Source organism: Charadrius vociferus, unplaced genomic scaffold (genome assembly GCF_000708025.1).
Source record: "Charadrius vociferus isolate BGI_N301 unplaced genomic scaffold, ASM70802v2 scaffold373, whole genome shotgun sequence".
NCBI lineage: Eukaryota > Metazoa > Chordata > Aves > Charadriiformes > Charadriidae > Charadrius > Charadrius vociferus.
Genome location: NW_009647681.1, coordinates 293,954 through 311,972, shown reverse-complemented (window position 1 = coordinate 311,972; position 18,019 = coordinate 293,954). Strand labels below are relative to the sequence as shown.

The following is an 18,019-nucleotide window of genomic DNA, read 5'->3' as shown; positions in this document are numbered from 1 at the left end:
GCAGGGCGGACGGGCGCGGGAGAGGATGGGGGTCCCGGAGCTGTTGGTCGGAACCAGGCCCCGCTCCCGCAGCCGGTAACGCAGGCGGGAATCAGTCGTTCGCGGTCATCCCTGGGAGAGGGGAATCCTCCGTCCGGACTGCGCCAGCAAAGTGGGGTTATTCACGTGATTCTCTCCCGTTTCCCCGTGCCAAATTCCCTTCGCTTTGGGGACAGATGACCGAGGTCCTGTGTAACCTCCGCCAAGGTGTCCCTCCCCACACGCGGGCTTCTGCTAGCTCACTCCTCTCTGACCTGGTGGTGTGACTCTCACGGTGTCATAATCAAGAGGTTATTTGTCTAAACAGCAGTAAAAAAAAAAAAAAGTACCATTTTATTTAACAGTGAACACGGCTTGAATTCGTATTCAGCTGCTGTTTATCACTTAAAACCTGAGGAGGAACATATATTTGAGTGTTTTATCTGTGACCTCTACAAACAGCAACTTCTTTGGTATGCAGAATAATTTTTGTTGATGACTCTTTTCTGAATTACCGGTTGTGCATTGTTGAATTGTGCTCTATGGCGTCTAGTCAGTCCGCAGGGAATTCTCTTGCTCAATACCTGGACTTTGCATTGTTGCCAGTCCCTGAAGGGATCTGAAGGTGGCATAGGATGGTTCCTGGTGTCTTCATGGGCTGTGTTCTTCTTTAGGTTTCAGAGGAGCGTGCTGGATCTCTCTTTACAGTGGAGATTTGCCAGACTGCCCAACAATGCCAAGCTGGAGATGGTGCCAGTCTCTAACAGAGTGGGAATTGGAAACACGGTACGTTCATTGCACAAATGTCACCCGATTTGTTTAGTTGTGAGTTATGCTGGATGTGATCTCGTCACATCTAATGAGCAAGGGTATGATCAGGCTCGGCCAATGCTTGAGTGGAAGACCACCCAAAGACCAGTTGAGGTGTGGTGGAAAATGGTAATTCAACAGCTGGAAGTCTTTGCATGCAGTCTCTATGATGGTGGAGTTCCAGCTGTGTGCTGGAGGACAGGGAGATCTTTTGGGGAGCTGAAAAACCAGTAGTCATGAACGTATAAGAAGTTAAATATCACTGATGACTTTGTTTAGCAGTCAAGCTACTAACTTGGTTCCTTTTCCTAATTTCTATTTCAGTTGCTGTTGTCTGCCTCTGGATTTTGACTAAAATCTCAAATTTTTACAGGATTCTCTTTTGCTTCTTTCCCAGCATTGCTGTTCACAGTGTGTTCACACAGCTTTAGAATTTTTTGTGACGTGTGATGTGTTTAGCCGTTGCCGAATGTCCCTATTTAGTATAATTTGCAAAGGACTTATGGATGCCGTGTTCTTATTGAATTTTTGTCACATTTAGGAGATTTAAGAATCTTTTATGCATGTCATTATAACAGCTGGAAGCATCATTTTTAAAACAATGCATAAGTGTTAACGAGTGTAAACATTCTACGTGCTAAAAATGATGTGTGATGTTATTTAAGTAGCCTGGGAATGAAAATTTGTCTATCACAAACAGTTATATCTCTTTTTACTGACTTTCGCATATGGAGTTTCTCAATTTTTGTGAAAGTTTCAGGTCTATTAATACTAATCTCTCTATGTCTGTCTGCCAAATTGCATTAGTGGCATTTTGTTATAGGCAGTTGCCTTAGCTGTCACAAAGATAAACTGGTGCATACATTGAAAAGTGAACTTTGTAGTGTGAGAAGGTTTTGGAATCTCTGCTCTGGCTCACTGTGGGTGTGCAATGTAGTTTTGAGGGTCACTGAAGTCCATGTTTTCCTCCTGTGTTTTGGCATGAATGTTTTCTTTCTGACTTGTGGTAGAAAGAAGTTTGTGCTCCAAATGACCTATATAGTTAAAAAAAATACCACAAGCTGGTAGCATCTGCTTAAAATTTTCAGTTAAAAAAATTGATGGCATGGAGTTCATCTTCTAGTGGAAAGTGTTTCTATTAAAATGGTACAGTGATGACTTTATCTGACATTTGCATCCAGTTTGGGAGGTATTGTACCAAAGGAAAACAGTGATTTTTTAATTTTTTTTTTTTCCAAGAAGATATATGCAGCATATCAGAAAGGGTGAGAAGGACTGTGTACTGTAGGAGAGGGGTTATAACACGGAATCGTTACTTTAGATCACAAAAGAGAAGAGCTAATGAAAGTTCAAGTTGTTACGGTTTAGTTGTATTTAAACAGAAGAATCTAGAGAAGTGAGGCTTCCCTTGGAGTGCTCGTTGCTGTTTTATGGAGTTGAGAAGATAGAGCAAATATGCTGTGAATGGTGCAGTCTAAACAGAGTTGCTGTCCCATAAACTAAGAACAGAGATTTCATTTGAAAAATTTTACAGGCAGTATAAGAAAATACTTTGTACAAAACACAATTGACCAAAAGAATTCCCCGCCGCAGGGAACTCGTGTCAAATACTGTAGGAAGTTTAAAACAGCTGGGTAACTCTGTGACCAGAACTGACACTAGCGTTATGCCCTAATATAGTGGCAATTGAGATGTGGACTCAGTCATGCAGGCTGACTGCAGTAATGCCGGGATGAATTTGCCTCTGTGCCTTTTGTTACTGTCTCTTTCATTGAGATAATGCTCATGGAAGTAGGTGTGCTTTGCTGTGGTGCGTTGGCAGCAGTTACCCCTAGAGAGAGAATACAGGTTTTGATATATCACGAGTTTGTTCAGCAAATCTGATCTTTTTAAAACAGAGTGCTTTTCGATTTGCCTTTGCAGGTAGAAGCCATTGATTCCTATAAGACGGCTCTTTAGAGAAAAATTGAACAAATTCCCCTTGTGATGACAGGTGATCTCGGGGTACCATCAGTACGGTTCTAGTGTGAAAGTTGTTAGCCTTTTGTTTGTATGTTAGTAAACTTAGAAGATAATTGGCACTGGTCTCTCTATTATTCTATATAGAGCCTGGAAATTTTTAAAAGATTTTTTTTTTTTATTGACTGAATATGGCTTTCGTGACATGCTTAGCTTTGAACTGTTGCCCAAAAACTGATGCAACTGGTAGTCTGAATTTCTGGGCTGGATTCTTATAGAATGGTGATGTCAGCTGTCATCGCTCTGCTGTAGCTGAGAATAATCTCAGGCTTGTCTCCAGCATAGGAGGAACCAGGAGATTGTGTTAGTGGTGGGATGAAACGACTTAGTTCTGTTGGCTGGTTGTTGATGATGCCACTGTTTCCTTTATGTAGAAAAATTCCTCTCCAGCAGATCACAATTTGCAGTCCTGCAAGGACTGGTAGGAGCCAAGGCAGATGACAAACGTATTCCTCCAGGGAAATCACAGTAGATTGCTGGAGCGTGTGGTGTCTATTTTTTCCCATCTCTCTCTCCCCCCGTCATGCTCGCAGACATGCACAGACGTGGTCTCACAGAGGGAGAAAGGATGCACTGACATTGTTGGTAGGGACACGTGAAAACAGAATGAAAGAAAGCTTCTGTTGATGTCCTAGGCTCCTGTCCTCAAACTTTTGAACAAGGCCAGTTTCTGTGGACTTCAGAAAACCATAGTTGACTAGAGGGACTATGGACTTTTTTTTTTTTTTTCCACTTTTCTTTAGATGGGTGAGCTGATTGGGAAAACTTAGGGTTATGTATTTGGAAAAAGCAAGCTGAATATTCTCTGAAAGGCAAAGATAACACCTGAAGTGCTTTGCCATTCTCCATCTCTTTGTCAGCCGCTGGATTTTTCCCTTGGGACCATCAGGAGTTTATAGGATCATAGAATAGTGTGGGTTGGAAGGGGCATTTAAAGGTCATCTAGTCCAACCCCTGAAGTTGAGTCTGAAGTTCTTCAGGACTGTCAGCAGTGTATTCATTTTAGAAATGCCTTGGATTTTTTTGTTTGGTTGGTTTTGGTAGCAGTTCTCTGGAGAATATGTAGGATCTGCGTGAGCACCTGCTAATGAATGTGAATGTTCACATCCCATGTTGGAAAAGTCCTGTTGGGATAGACAGCTACCTCTCCTTTGCCTTTTTCTGCAGGTGTTTAAGAACTTGATAACTTGAGACTTTTGATTAATTTACTCTTAAATTGTATGTCAAAATGTTGTGGTTAGGAAGCATTAGTGAGTTGCAAGTTATACACGTAGTCCCTTTGGACTGATAATAGTTGGTTAGGTCTTCAGTAACTCAAGGATAGATTTGGACCATATTCATTGTTTGTCTTTGTGGATGTGGAAGTATACTGTTTGTTCTGCCTCAGGGAAGTTGTTCTCCAAATCGATGGTTAGGTCGACAGAGCTCCGGATTGGTGTTTTAGTTTATGCAGCTGCATCAACCCTCCCTGGGTTATTGGAATTCATTTTATATAGCTGTGAAGACCCTTGTTGTAAAGTTTCAGCTAGTGTAAAACAGAACATCTCAGTTGCTCGTGATGCCACATTATTTGGCATGCTTTCATTGGCCTTTGTCTGAGTATTTTTTGGTTCAGGATATGGCAGGGAAGACGGGCCCAAGAAGGTTGGTTAATATTGAAGGATTGCCTCCTCCACGCTCAAGAACGGTCCATTCCAACGAGTAGGAAGTCAGGCAAAAATACCAGGATGCCTGCATGGATGAACAAGGAGCTCCTGGCCAAACTCAAACACAAAAAGGATGCATACAGAGAGGGAAAGCAAGGGTAGGTACGCTGGGAAGAACAGAGACCTTGTCCGGGCAGCCAGGGATGAAGGTAGGAAAGCTTAAGCCTAACTGGAATTGATTCTGGCTGGAGACATCAAAGACAACAAGAAGGGCTTCTTTAAGTACATAGGTGACAAAAGGAAGGCTAGGGAAAATGCGGGCCCATTGCTCAACAAGGTAGGGGACTTGGTTACACACGACATGGAAAATGCTGAAAGCTTTCTTTGCCGCAGTCTTTCCCAGCAAAACCAGCCTTCAGGAATCCCAAGTCCCAGTGATCAGGGGGGAAGGCTGGAGCAAGGAAAATGTACCCTTGGTGGAAGAGGATCAGGTCAGGGAATACTTGAGCAAACTGAACATATGTAAGTCTATGGATCCTGATGGGATGCACCCATGAGTGATGAGGGAGCTGGCAGATGTCACTGCAGGGCCACTTTTGATAGTCTTTGCTTGATCATGGCTATTGGGAGAAGTACCTGAAGACTGGAGAAAAGCAAATGTCACTCCTATCTTCAAGAAGGGCAAGAAGGAGGACACAGGAAACTACACGTGGGTCAGCCTCACCTTGATCCCTGGGAAGGCAGTGGAGCAGCTAATCCTGGAAACCATTTCCAGGCACGTGAATGACAGGAAAATCATCAGGAGTAGATAGCATGGATTCAACAAGGGGAAGTCAGACTTGACAAACTTGACTACCTTCTATGATAAAATGACTGGCCTGGTACATGAGAGGAGACCAGTGGATATCATCTACCTGGACTTCAGTAAGGCCTCTGACACTGTCTCTCATAAGGTCCTGATATATAATACTCATATTCATAGCAGAACAGAACTACTCTAAATATTAACTTCTAAAATAACCGTTTGAGTACTCCACTGCACTTTAAACTAATGTAATCCTTTGCAGGAAGTGTTTAGAAGGAAGTAATGTTTTTTTGGATAGCAGGTTCTAGACATCATTGAAATATTGAAAAAAGTTGTTGTGAAGGGAAAAAATTTTAATTCAATTTTCAGATTAATTCAGTGTATTTTTCCTATAGGTTCGGATCGCATTACAATTAGATGATGGCTCCCGTTTACAAGACACCTTTCTCTGTCACCAGACTTTGTGGGAACTTCTCAGCCATTTTGCAAAGATCAGGTGAGCAATGCAGTGAGAAAATACTTGTTTGGATGTATCTCTGCAGGACACTAGTTAGTTGCTGTTACGGTGTTCCTGCTAAATTCTGCAGATTTGTAGAATTAGCATTTGTTTGATGGTGGTTTTTCCTTTACAGCACAGGCATTTGCATTTGCATTGCTTTTTCAGATTTGACACTCCACAGTTTCAGTGTGTTTTTTTAATGCTGAAGTAGCACTTCTGGTTCAAGGCATAAACTAGTAACAAACTGCTAAGACTGGGAAGAACCTGTAAGTGGATATATTGCCACACCTGTCTTCTACACAAACCTGTTTGAAGTCAAGTTACTGCCAGAGTTGAGATGGTAGCCTAGATTATCTTGATCACCAGTATTTCTGTGCTGCGCTTCCATGTGGTGGAGGGTTTTTTTTCTTAAATGAATTGCTATTGCTTTTGAGGCTTGCTGTTGTGCAAGTTCTTCAAGGAAATCTGGAGCTCTCCGCAGGCTAATGTGGAATCTTCAAAAGACTATTTAGATCCTGTTTAAATGGAAGAATTTCTGGTCGTCCGTTTATTGAATATATACGTGGGTTAGAAATCTTATTAGAGTCCAGTCTACGTTCAGTGCTTTCTTTTGTCTTTAGTTTTGACTTAAAAATACTGTATTGTTTTGAAATGTCAAGCTAATAAACTTTTCTCTAAAGACAGTTCTTTTAATTTTGTCATGGCTTGGAAGATGAAGCCTTGAAGCTGACACAGCCATTTTATTCTGAAGGGAATTTCCAAATTTCATTTTTTTTCTGTTGTAGTTGGCTTTACCTTTTTCTCGATAGTTTTTGTGGGTGTTTTCTTTTTTTTTTTCCCCCCCAGATCCTGCAGTTCTAGCTTGTTCTTTCTCTTACATTCCTTATCTGCTCACCTTGCTCATCTGTACAGGTGCTTTGTTATGGTATTGTGCAACTTGATTGTATTTTTGTTACTTCTCAAACCAATTAAATACTCATCTAAAGAGACAGTAGTAAGGGTGATGGTGCAGTAGCATTCAGATTAGATCAACCTTTTAGGGTACAGTTACAGGATGCAAAATGATGGATTGTCGAGCCGTAGTAATTGACTGGTTACAGGTATGTGTTAGTACTAGACTAACATGTAGTAGCATAAATCACTTTAACTGAAGTTTAAAGTTGTGTTCTACACTGCAATTGAAATAGCCAGGGAAGCGTGGTTCTGGGGTTGAACTGGCTGATGTTCCCTCATTAAGTCAGGGTTGCATAGTTGAATTGTGTGACTGGAGTTGCTCTGGAGCTGTTTCCAGGGTAAGGAACTAATTCTTCTGGCCTCCCAATGATGTGCTGTTAATTTTCTGCTAGCTTAGCCCCCTGACTGGCCCATAACATAGATCAAAGGAGTGACTAGTGCTGGCCCAAGGGAGGGAGTTTGGATCGGGGGCATCTTCTGTGTAGCAGTAGGGGATTGAACAGTTACTGCTTGCTTCCTGCCCTCCTGTCTAGCTCCCCTCATACTGTTTGTGCAGCTTTATAGAGAATTAGCTTAAGTAGCTGATTCAGCTGAAAAATAGTATTTTCCCCACGTTATCTTTCAGATAGGTGAGTTTCCTGAGCCAGTTAAGGGTTGTCTCTCATAGGCAGTTACGACAAGAAGTGTAGCATGTCTGGAAACAAGGATCCAAAAGGAGGATGCAGCAGATGGATGGGAATGGTGTATGTTAGTTTTTCTACTCAACTTCTTGTATCATCAAACCATAAATTGAGAAAATGCTTGAGGTAGTCTAGTGACTCTAAAGTAATATAAACGAGTCTTACTTATCGTTCTCTTTTTGTCTTTAACATTAAGGGACCAGGTGTGCGCTGTGGCACTTACCCTTAAGTCAAAAGGGACAGTCTTTATGTAAATGCTAGAAAGAAAAGAATTATTTTCTTTTGGTTGAGGAAAGAGGTAGGCAAGAAAAGCCAGGTATCATTTTCCTGGGTGTTTTAAGGCCACTTTTGTACTTTACTACATACTTTGTGACCTCTGGGAGGAGAAGAGTGCCTGTTGCAGTTTGGGAACTGGTAGACTGGTGGGGGTGGTAATTATGGACAGTATCAAATAGCCTTTGTGTCACTTTCTTGCACATTAGTTTGTTATTTCTTTGGTTTAAATTTTGAGCTTTTTGTATAGTTTTGCTCCTTTGGAGTGGTTTTATTTGTTACAGGTTATTGTAGTACTAATAGTTAATGTACATGCTGCTCTTTTTTGAGATTCTAACTGCTACAGTGAGCTAAGCATTGTTAACTTCAGTTCATAAGACACAGCTGTTCTCTTCTGCCCTCTGGAAGCTGCGCTCAGATGGTTGGATGGACTTTGCAAAGTTTTGAAAAAGTTCAACAAGCAGCAAAGATGCTGTGTGTGACTCAAATCACAAAACAAGCTGGATCTATAGCCATCCATGTAGAGTTCATGGGCTGTGCGACTTTTCATTGTGTATGGACTCGGTTGACTAACTAGTCAGCTAGTTGTTGACTTTTGCTGAATACTTCCTTTGACTTTCCAACTGGAGATGTTTTCCTGGAATGCTCAGCTGCTCTAAGTGCGTGAGGGGAAGTATTCTAAATCCACTGGAATTTCCCCTGGGTTTCCAGCGTCCATCTTGGCTAATTGGGTCTGAAGAAGGTCTGGAAGCTATTGTAAGGCTGCTCCTCCTCTCAGCGTGCGGCAGTCCTTGCACAAGATGTTTACAGGCCCTGTCAGATCACTACATGAAGGAATCTAATCTGCTTGCCGTTTCCCTTCTGAAGAACAGCACATCAAAGAAATGACAGTGTGTTTGATGTGTGTGCTTGCCTCAGTGAATGCATGTAATGGATTAACAGCAGCTGGAGGAGGAGCCTGTTGGCTTCCAAGAGTTATACAAAAATAAGTCTCTGGGGGAATCTTTCCTTGGAGTCTGTTCTGCAGAGACTGGTTGAGGGCACAAGCTTTGTATACCCTTTTAGCATTAGGCCTGGGAGAACTGTTGCTTTTCTGTTTCCCACTCTTGCCTGTCTGGCAGCTTCAGCAGCTTTGTAGACTGTTTTACATAGAAGTGATTGCAGTCTGGACAACTGAAGACAGTTTTGACAGTGACTATTACTCTTTGCTGCTTTTGTGGTATCACTCATTAAGTTCAGATATTTTCCATATATTTTTAGAAGGCTCTTCAATCCAAAGAGTGGCTTGGGTTGAAGTGGAAAGCAGTTTTGGAAGGGTGAACAAAACTTGTGTAAGTCAAATTGGTTTACTCTCTTACGGATCTGTGTGGTGAGGATGTGTCTTCCATGGTGCCTCGGCTTCTCTCCTCCTAAGTTGTGATCATCCACCTTTCCTGATAGACAGGCAACTTGAGGTTTGAGCTTTGATTCCTCTTGGCTGTTTTGTCTGCCTTTTCTGTGATTCTGTACTGTTTCCTCTGTGTCTCAGCAGTCCTTTATCTTTTGTGCACTTTTATCGAGGATTCATGTAGGGATACAGCTGATGCTGATTGGAAGTAAAATCCATTGAAAATAAGGTAGGGATGACTAGCTCTCCTGGATTGTCTGGAAAAGTCTCAGTGCACGTAGCCTGCTCTGGTGTGCTAAAAGTAGTCTCTTAGGTGCTATTTTTTTCCAGTCTTCCAGTCAAGAGATGAGATTTTTCCTGCCTTTCCTCGTCAAGTGTTGGCCTTTGGAACGTAATTGGTTATTCTGTGAAAGAATACTGCTGTGAAAGGAGTGAGGGAGGTTGGAGCCTGGGTCTTGAAACACAAGATTGTGCTCATTCTGTATGAGGAACTTAAGCTGTTGATTCCTGTGGAGCATTATATATGGCTTTCAGTCCTGGACAGAGAATAACTAATTGTAGAACTGCAAATGGTGGCACACTTACTCTAGTGTTGTTTTGGTTGTTCATCCTGAGTTAGAAAGCTAACGGTGTTTCATCATCTGAAGCTTGAATGTAATGGTTTGGATGCTCTGGGTGCGTCTGTCGCTTTCTGCACAATGGGATTTGGTGTGGTGGCTGGGAGAAGTATTCTGAAAGAATGGTACCTCAGGACTATAAACCCCTTGTGATCTGTTGCAGCAGGTCTGGAAGTAGTTCTCAGCCCCTGACTTCCCTAAACCAGACCCGACCCTCGGGACTGGTTTTACAGGTAGCTCTGTTTGGATCTGCCAGCTCCGTTGAGTGGACTTCTCAGTTTCATTGTGACTCACCTTGTTCTACATCACCATGCTGTTGCATACTTTATTTAGAAAGGCTTATGTTTTAATCTTTAGATCAAGACAGGAGATAGACTGCAACAATTAAACCAAAAAGAAGTCTCAGTTCTGGTCTGTGCTTAGCAGGTTTGCTCCCCCACATCCTCCAGCTGGAACTCTTTGACATGCTCTTGCTCTTGAGGATTGCTCAAGGATTGAGTATCAGAATTTTCCCAGTGGCGCTCTCCATCCTGACTGACTTTTTCTTCCAGCTGTTTCACTTACACTTCATTGAACCTGAGTTTTGATTCTAAATGTAAATGTCCTTGCTGAATTTTCCCAGAACTTAATGGCTATTTCCCTTCATTTTCTGCTCTGTAGGCCGATTGACTCCTTCCCCATTCAGCTTGTTTTGTCACTTTGTGCTGGGCTAAATAGATTTATGTTAAAATATTATGTAAACCATTGATTGTATATATATTCTTCTAAGCTGCTCATTTGTGACATATTTTGGACGTAATAGAAAGGCTGCATAAGATAATATTGGCAAAGCTATTGTTGTTAAGTAACTTTGAACATGATGATGGTACTTAAGATTATTGGAACCGCTGCACTGAAAGTAGTAAGACGCATGCGGACTCTTGTCTTCTGCTGTGCAGGGAGATTGCTAAAGTGCTAAGGGTTATTTTCTTTCCTTCTTACCTGAACAGAAAACGTTTTCCCTGTCTTAAGGTGGTCTTTCCATAATGGCTGAGCTTATTGCATGCCTATTTGTGGACTTACCAGCTGTAAAGTAGAGGCCTTTCTAACAGCGGTAGTCAGTGTGGCCACAGCACAGATGTACTGTGTGGTCACTTCAGAGTTAGACACTTGGTTGACTGAATGGATTTTGACTCTTGCTTCAGGGATCCTTTTCCCACATAAACACTTCAGATAACTATGTGTATGGTAATATTGCATCCCAAAACACTTATGTTTAAATTACACGATGCCAAAGGCAGAATGTTTTAAGTAGTGGAACTCCGTTCATTAAACTCCTCTCCAGGAGAAGTCAGAATGAACCCAGCCTTGATCACTGACATCCTTTTTTTTATAGTCATTCTGTGTTCCATTCCCCAGTTACGATGCTCACAAATTAAAAGCACAAGATAGAGAATGAGTCCCTGAAGGTACAAGTGATAGGTGTAAGTGATGCACTAGATATAAGCAGTCTGAGTTCCTGCTTAAATTTTGTTTCACTTGGACAACAAGTTGATGAATATTTAGAAGAATGTGTGGCTGTGACTGCTACTGCAGAATTACAAACAACGCAGAGAAATGACTGAAGTAGAAATATCTTTCCATAACTTCTAATTTCCAGTGAAAAATACTGGATTTTTTTTTTTTTTCAGGCTGCCAGGGTCCTGCAGGTTTTGTTTTTTTCCTGTGAAGTTCATTGCAGAGACTAGAATCCGGTGACAAAGGGGCAGTTGAGTGTGAGTGTTCACATGACCCTGTAAGTCAGTTATTTGCAAAGCTCCTCATGAGTTCAGTAGTCAACACTGGCGTAATAGGGCATAAAATCACAAGTTGACTTCAGGGACTCGCTTCAGCCTCCTTTGTCAGGGGCCTCAGGAGATGAGCAAGAGTGTGTTGCCTTACTGGGCTGTCAGGTGGATTTCATTAGCTGATTTGTGGAGAGGTGGTTTCTTTTCAAGTCACCCCAGATGGTGGGTGATTGTTTCCTGGTGGGGTGAGGCATAGGGGAAAGCCCCCCCACCCCCCAAGACTGGACTCCAGAGAGCACTAAGATCAAGGGAGTTTACCATGAGGAAGAATTTCAGTTGTTTTGCTTTTGACAATAAAACAACTGTTGCAGTGCAGATGGTACATCCCAACTCCTTACCGAGGGATGCCCTGGTGCAACTGAAATGAGGCAGCTCAGGACAGAATGTGGTAACAAGAGCTACTGGAGTGTTACGGAGAAGGATAAATCTTGTCAGTTCTCATTGTGTCGATGGGGACTATCCTGGGGCAACTGTCTCACCTTTTGTTTTGTAGTTTCCCCTGCTAAGTTAGGTTGAAACTTTTGAATCTAAGACTTTTGAAAAAAAAGTGAAATTGTGAGAATTCAGCCAGGTATCTTTCTGAGCCAGCACTGTCTCAGCGTGGACAGTGTTCTCCTGGTCATCTTTTGCCATTGATGTGCTTGGGGAGGAGAAGCAAACCATTCTTCTCCTTAATTTCATGTTTTACCACATTCTCAGCTGATTTCAGTTTGAGCTTCACTTTGGCTGCTGAAGGCGAGACCAACATGAAAGAGAGTTTCTTCTGCTATTGAATCTAATTCTCTCACTGATTTCAGTACTTCAGTGAAATGTAGTGGTTAATTCTTCTTATTTTTCTAAAGACATCTGAGCTTTCCTTACTAAAAGTGTTAGTCCTTGTTTGTTTGATTGTTTGTTTGTTTTTCCATTAAGAGCACCCTGTTGTAGGGTTTTGCACATGTGCTGTCTTTTGAAATGGTATGGTCTTGGATGGATAACTGAAACTTTCTGTGACAGGCAGTGATTGTCTTTTCCCTGTCCATCTTCCGTGTTTGATCGAGTGAATATGTAATAGTTTCTCTTCTACTTGAATGCCTCAGAACTGCTTATCTAGAGCAAAATGGGAAGAGTAGCATCTTTTCAAGAGTAGCATCTTACTGTTTTTTTTTCCCCTTCTCTATGCTAAGAGTCCGTCACTTATGTCTTCCTCTGCAGATAGCCTGTCAGCAGTTGGCATCATTGCTAATACGTGTCCTGCGTCACTGAAATGCTTAAATGTGGCTTGATCTTCACTTTGAATGCTGCAGCAACCTTTCCTTTGGCTTTGTTTTGTCTCTGGTCTCCAGAATGCAAAAGCTTCTGCTGTTTCGTTTTCTTTTTCTCTCATTTCGTTTTTAATCTGTCTGATACTAAGATGGGCAAATTCTTTGTCCTTGGATTATTTGCTTTAGAGCAGTATTTCATTCGGTTTGTTGCTATGCATACATGGAATGAAACTGACCTGTCCCCAAGGAAAGTACAGTCTAAACTGTAATAAACTGTTTAACTTAGATAAGGGATTAAAAAGAGCAAGTATTATTAAGTCATGTTCCAGATCAGGTACCGAAGGACATGAAGAATGTGCTCAATGTGCTCAAATTTATGTAGTAAGATCGACTAATTTCAGAATTAACTATAATTACATCTTCTTTATTTTTAAACTCTCAGGGCTGTGTTTAAGGAACAGTGAATGTATTGCAGCAAATCCTTTACCTAATGTCTAATACTGACTCTGTGAACTGTGTAATGGTTGTTGCTGGAGGAACATGGAGGAGAGTGTTGCCAGCTAATTTCACTTCTTATTATAGCTCTACATTGGTTTTGGAGTGGGTAGACTGTTCTACTGATGCTGCAGTATTTTGCTTTTTATTGCAGGGAGTTTATGGAACAGCACGGTGAATTCTCTCCAATCTGTATTTACATGCGAGATGAGGTAGGTCAGCGAAGTCTTCTTAACTGTCTCTTGTCCTTCTGTCCCTAAAAACTAAGAAAAACTCAGCTCTGCTTTCCAACCTGGAAAGTGCTTCTTTTGAACTTTCTTGAGAGGGGAAGTAGAAAAATGTTGGTCTTTTCAAAGCATGACGTGTCTGTATGGAAAAAAGCTCTCTTGGAACGTAACCCTGGGCCGTTTAGACCTCTGAGCCCATAAAATGAGCTCAATGACCTGTTTGTGTTTCTCTTTCCAGCTTCTTTTAAAGCTTGAGTCAAAACAGTGGTTTCATTTTAATAAATATTTGCTTTTCTCTGTGTTTTGATCTTTTGCTATTAATGTTTTGTTTAATATTTTGTATGTGCGTATTACGGAATTTGCTCTCCCTAGCTGTCCCCTTCACTTCCCACTGACCTCTGTGGACACAGATCATCTTTATTCTGGAACAGGTCATTACAAGCAGATGGGAGGTGTATGTAATGAAATCGTCTGTCTTTCAGCTCTGCGATGTTGCCTGTGATATAATCTGACATAAAAATAATGCTTTTCTGAGGTTGGATCCAATTTGGATGGATGTATGGGATGGGAGTATATGTAGGTTATCTTCCCTTGAGATCATTTAGTAAGCAGTAAGTCTGGTAAAGCAGTACAGGTGAATATGGATAGATTCAAATCTCATTTTCAACTGCAGAAAGAGGGTGTTTTGAGATGGTTCTGGTGCTGTGTGGTTGGTTGTTTTGATACAGGCTTCTTTCTAGAAAGAGTACTTTAAATGCTCTCCCAGGTAGGCAGTTGCCACAGTTATTTTCCTCTGTTTTTGTTGCAGATAGCAGGAAAAGATGCCTTAAAGAAGACAACACTGAAGTCACTTGGCCTGACTGGAGGCAGTGCCATCATCAGGTTGGGAGGAGCAAACTTTGCATTCTTTATTATTCCTTTCCACTCTGGTCGTGAATTTGTTTTGTTTCAAATAAAAAAGAAAAAAAAAAAAACACAACCAAAAAAAACCCCACAAAAAAAGTTCAAAAAGACAAACATCGTGGCACTCAGTAATTATTTATTGCATTTGCCTGTTTATCTGAAACTGCTGCCCAGATGTGCTTCCCACAGCTGCAGATGCTGGCACTGACCAGTCATGTGCAGATTAAAGGGGCTTGTTTACTACTTTTTTTTTTTATTTGTTTCCTTTTTTTTTTTTTCCTGTGAGTGAAACAGACAATTCAAAGTTAAATAAATGTCTCTCTGAGACGATGGTCATCTACCACTTCATTCTTCCCTGCTTTAGATTTCAGGCATTGAACTCCCATTCCCTGCAGTGCCTCCTGCTGACTGTTTGGGAGGGTGAGGTGGGGGACAAGGACAGCCTTTCTGTGATCTTCTAGCCAGTTCTTTGCAGTATATACAGAAGGCAGGAGTGATTGGAAGCTGTGCTTTACAACTGACTGCTGTTTTTTCCTGGAAGGCAGTTTTCTTCATGTGGAGTGGATAGTTCTGTTTTTTTTCCACACAAACCCCTGACCCCCCACCGCTGACTTCAGAGCAACTGGAGCTTGTTCTTTGTGAGTGTCTGGAAGAAGGAGATCATTAAATTAGGGGTATATTTGAGTCTAGCTGTTGTCTTTGTGTCATGGTCACATTGAGAATAGGGAGGGAAGTACTGTTAGGATAAATGATTTTGGTTTTATTCCTTTTGGTGTCTTCTTTAAGAGTTGTCATGAAGAAATGCAGTTCATCTGGTGAGGAGGAAGCTGTGGGTGCCACGGTGCCGTGTAATGAGCCGACAGTGAAGCCAGGCTCTACTGAAGGAGAAGTGGATGTGCCCCTACCTCAAGCAAACACATTCCCAAAGGACTTGGACCACAGGGATGTGGCCATGTCTTTAAACAGCTGCACAGACAAGCAAGACTCGATTAGAGAATCTCATGCCAGCTTGGAGGAGAGGTGGCCTTCCTCAGAGCCTGAGTCTACCCCATTTGTCCCTTTTTTTGGAGATGGACAGCGTCTGGGGGACTCTTCTGTAGCTGCATCATCTCTTGGGTTAGATATGCCGTCTTCAAAGCTGCCAACAACTTTTTCCAGCCCTGGAGGCCCTTCTAAGCCAAAGAAGTCTAAGAACAGCCAAGAACTGCAAAAGGACCAAGAACAGGTAAGGGAAAATTTGTTTGCAACGAGGGCTATTTTTATCCTGCCTTGCCCGAGGCTGAGCTCCTACAAGGAAAAAGATGTTTCTGTATTTAAGACTTTCTCCCCATAATACAGGGTTAGGTGCCTTGGTGACATACAGTTCTGCCAGGAGTTCAGTAAGGAAGTATTGCGTTTTGGACAATTTACTACAGGACATATGAAGGGTGGGAATTTAAGAATTTACTGTCCAGAGGCAAGCAAAGCTTTGAACCGTGACGTGTCCTTGATGAATGGTTCTAATGGAGGCAACACATTAAAATCACAGTCCAGAAGAGCCTCAGATTTCATGCAAATTTGTTTTACAAATGCTCACTTTGTTGCCTGAGCCCTGGGTACTTGTCCTTCTCTTAAAAAAATGCTATCTGCTATGTAGTTTTACTAAAGATGAGCAGAGTTTGGTCAGACTTGTGTTTTATAATACTCTGGAGGTGCTTACTGCCTGTTGTGACTGACTTATCTCCCAGATCACGCAGAAGGTGTAAGCTTGGTAGAGTTTTACATATGGAAAGGGATAACTTTTCTAGCTTGTCGTAGGATTGTCCCAGGAGCAGAAGCGGTCTTAATAGGTTTGTTGCAACTTGATCCCATGACTTGCAAGATCTGAGAAGATGGTCAGAGTTTCTAACTCTTAGATTGCAAGGTGTGCTCAGATTTCTTGTCTGAGTCTTTCTCTGGAACGTGGAACTCCATAGTAAAGCTATTGTAAAAGCAGTGTCTCATGCTGGTAGTTGTTAACATCTGCTTCCTCAGAGTTCCTTCTGCCTGTGGTCATTCTGATTTACAGTTTTACTCTTTCAGTGACACGTGTGGTAGAACGTAAGGGGTATTTATCTGGAAAAGCAAATTTTCAGCTACAGTTGCATCTTGCTTGCCGAGAGTTTGATATTTGGAAAAAAAAAAAAAAAAAAAAAAAAGGACAGGTCTGGACCTCTTCTCTTCCTTTTATTCTAGTCCCATCCCTTCTGTGAGTCTTAATTTTCTTAGTATTGCAGATGAAGCAGAAACCTTTCATCCTTTTCCTTCTCTGTTTCTGCTTGCATATAAAAATCTTCTCTTTCTTGCTCTAAAATATCTTGCTTCTTAAATAAAGTCTGCCTCTCTCTAACCCTTTTCCCAGAAAGACAAATTGCACATCTATCATCATTGTTGACATCTCTGAAGTAAAACTGTAGTGTAGGAGCTCTCCAGGTAGCGATACCAGAACTGATGGCTCAAGGGTGCTGTGATACCATCACAGGATGGCCTCTGAATAATGTTAAGTATGCTTTCTGTAGGGCAGCTGTATGGAATTGAATGCCTTCAGCAAGCTTGGTTACACAACCCGCATAAAATGAAGTACAAGAGGCACTAAATTCATAACTTACTCCACATTATTGTGCATTGGGCTTTCCACATCTTGGATGCTCTGTGACTGGCACTTTCCCTCTCCCTTTCACTACACGCATCATGACTAGGGCTGGTTTTAGTGTTCAGAGATCCCCTTGGTTGTTTCCCGCTCTTTAGTACCTCCTAGAGTTGGTTTTGTGCTTATCTCTGGTTCTAATCCAGCCACTGGATTAAACAATGGAAAGCCATAAGCAGAAAGAAAGGGTGCATGATGAGGTTCAAAGGGTGCTCCATCCAGGAGGAATTTAGCAAGACTATGTATGTGGATGCTCTCACGGGTGATGTAGAGATTCTACCTTGCTTGACTTCTTTGTGGTTGCAGTCCATTCTTGATGAGTTTCTGAATTGTTTAGGAGCAGAAGCCAGGCCCTGGAAGGACTCTGGAGCAGTTGGAAATGTAGCAGAAAGAGGCCTTGCCAACCCAGTGGTGAATATTTCAGTATATTAGAAACATGTTTGGGTCCATCTAATCAGTGTTACTTAACCTCTTGGAACAGGCCCTGAGCACGGAGAACTGAACAGTAGGCTGGGTGATTTGTCCAGTCCCATGTGTTGCTTGCTTCAGTCACACTCTCACCTGCGAGGGGTTTGGAAAGGAGGAGTTTCGGTTGTGTCTGAAGAGGAAGGAAGGAAGACGTGCAAGGGTTTGCGGCGGTTTTCTTCACCAATCCTGTTGTCTGCACATTTGCATATGCTGGCTGGAGTGACAGAACTCATTTTATCATTTACTGGCTACAGCTTAATGTGAAGTTGTGCTGCTGGGCACAGAGCTGAGCAGCGGTGGCCTGAGGACTCTCACGATCCGGCATCTTTCTCAGAATCGCAGTCCAGTTCAAACCACTCGGCGGCACTTCTGGAGCCAGCCTCCCTCCCAGTTTCAGAGCAGCTTTGGAAGCAGCTGCAGATTCTGTTGGGGGGGTTCTGGCCTTGTGTTAAACAGCATGTGATTTTGACTGCTGCTTTCAAG

General features: G+C 42.1%; 1 protein-coding gene across 1 annotated transcript in view; it reads left to right on the top strand.

The window, feature by feature from the left end:
• The first annotated feature begins 698 nt into the window (after positions 1 to 698).
• The window catches only part of ASPSCR1 (alveolar soft part sarcoma chromosome region, candidate 1), a 50,742-nt gene continuing 33,421 nt past the window's right edge, over positions 699 to 18,019 (top strand). The window contains exons 1-5 of the mRNA XM_009881284.1: positions 699 to 804; positions 5,694 to 5,794; positions 13,428 to 13,485; positions 14,309 to 14,382; positions 15,190 to 15,628. Of these exons, the coding sequence (XP_009879586.1) occupies positions 766 to 804; positions 5,694 to 5,794; positions 13,428 to 13,485; positions 14,309 to 14,382; positions 15,190 to 15,628 (711 nt within the window). The 5' untranslated portion in view covers positions 699 to 765. The remainder of the gene's footprint in view (positions 805 to 5,693; positions 5,795 to 13,427; positions 13,486 to 14,308; positions 14,383 to 15,189; positions 15,629 to 18,019) is intronic.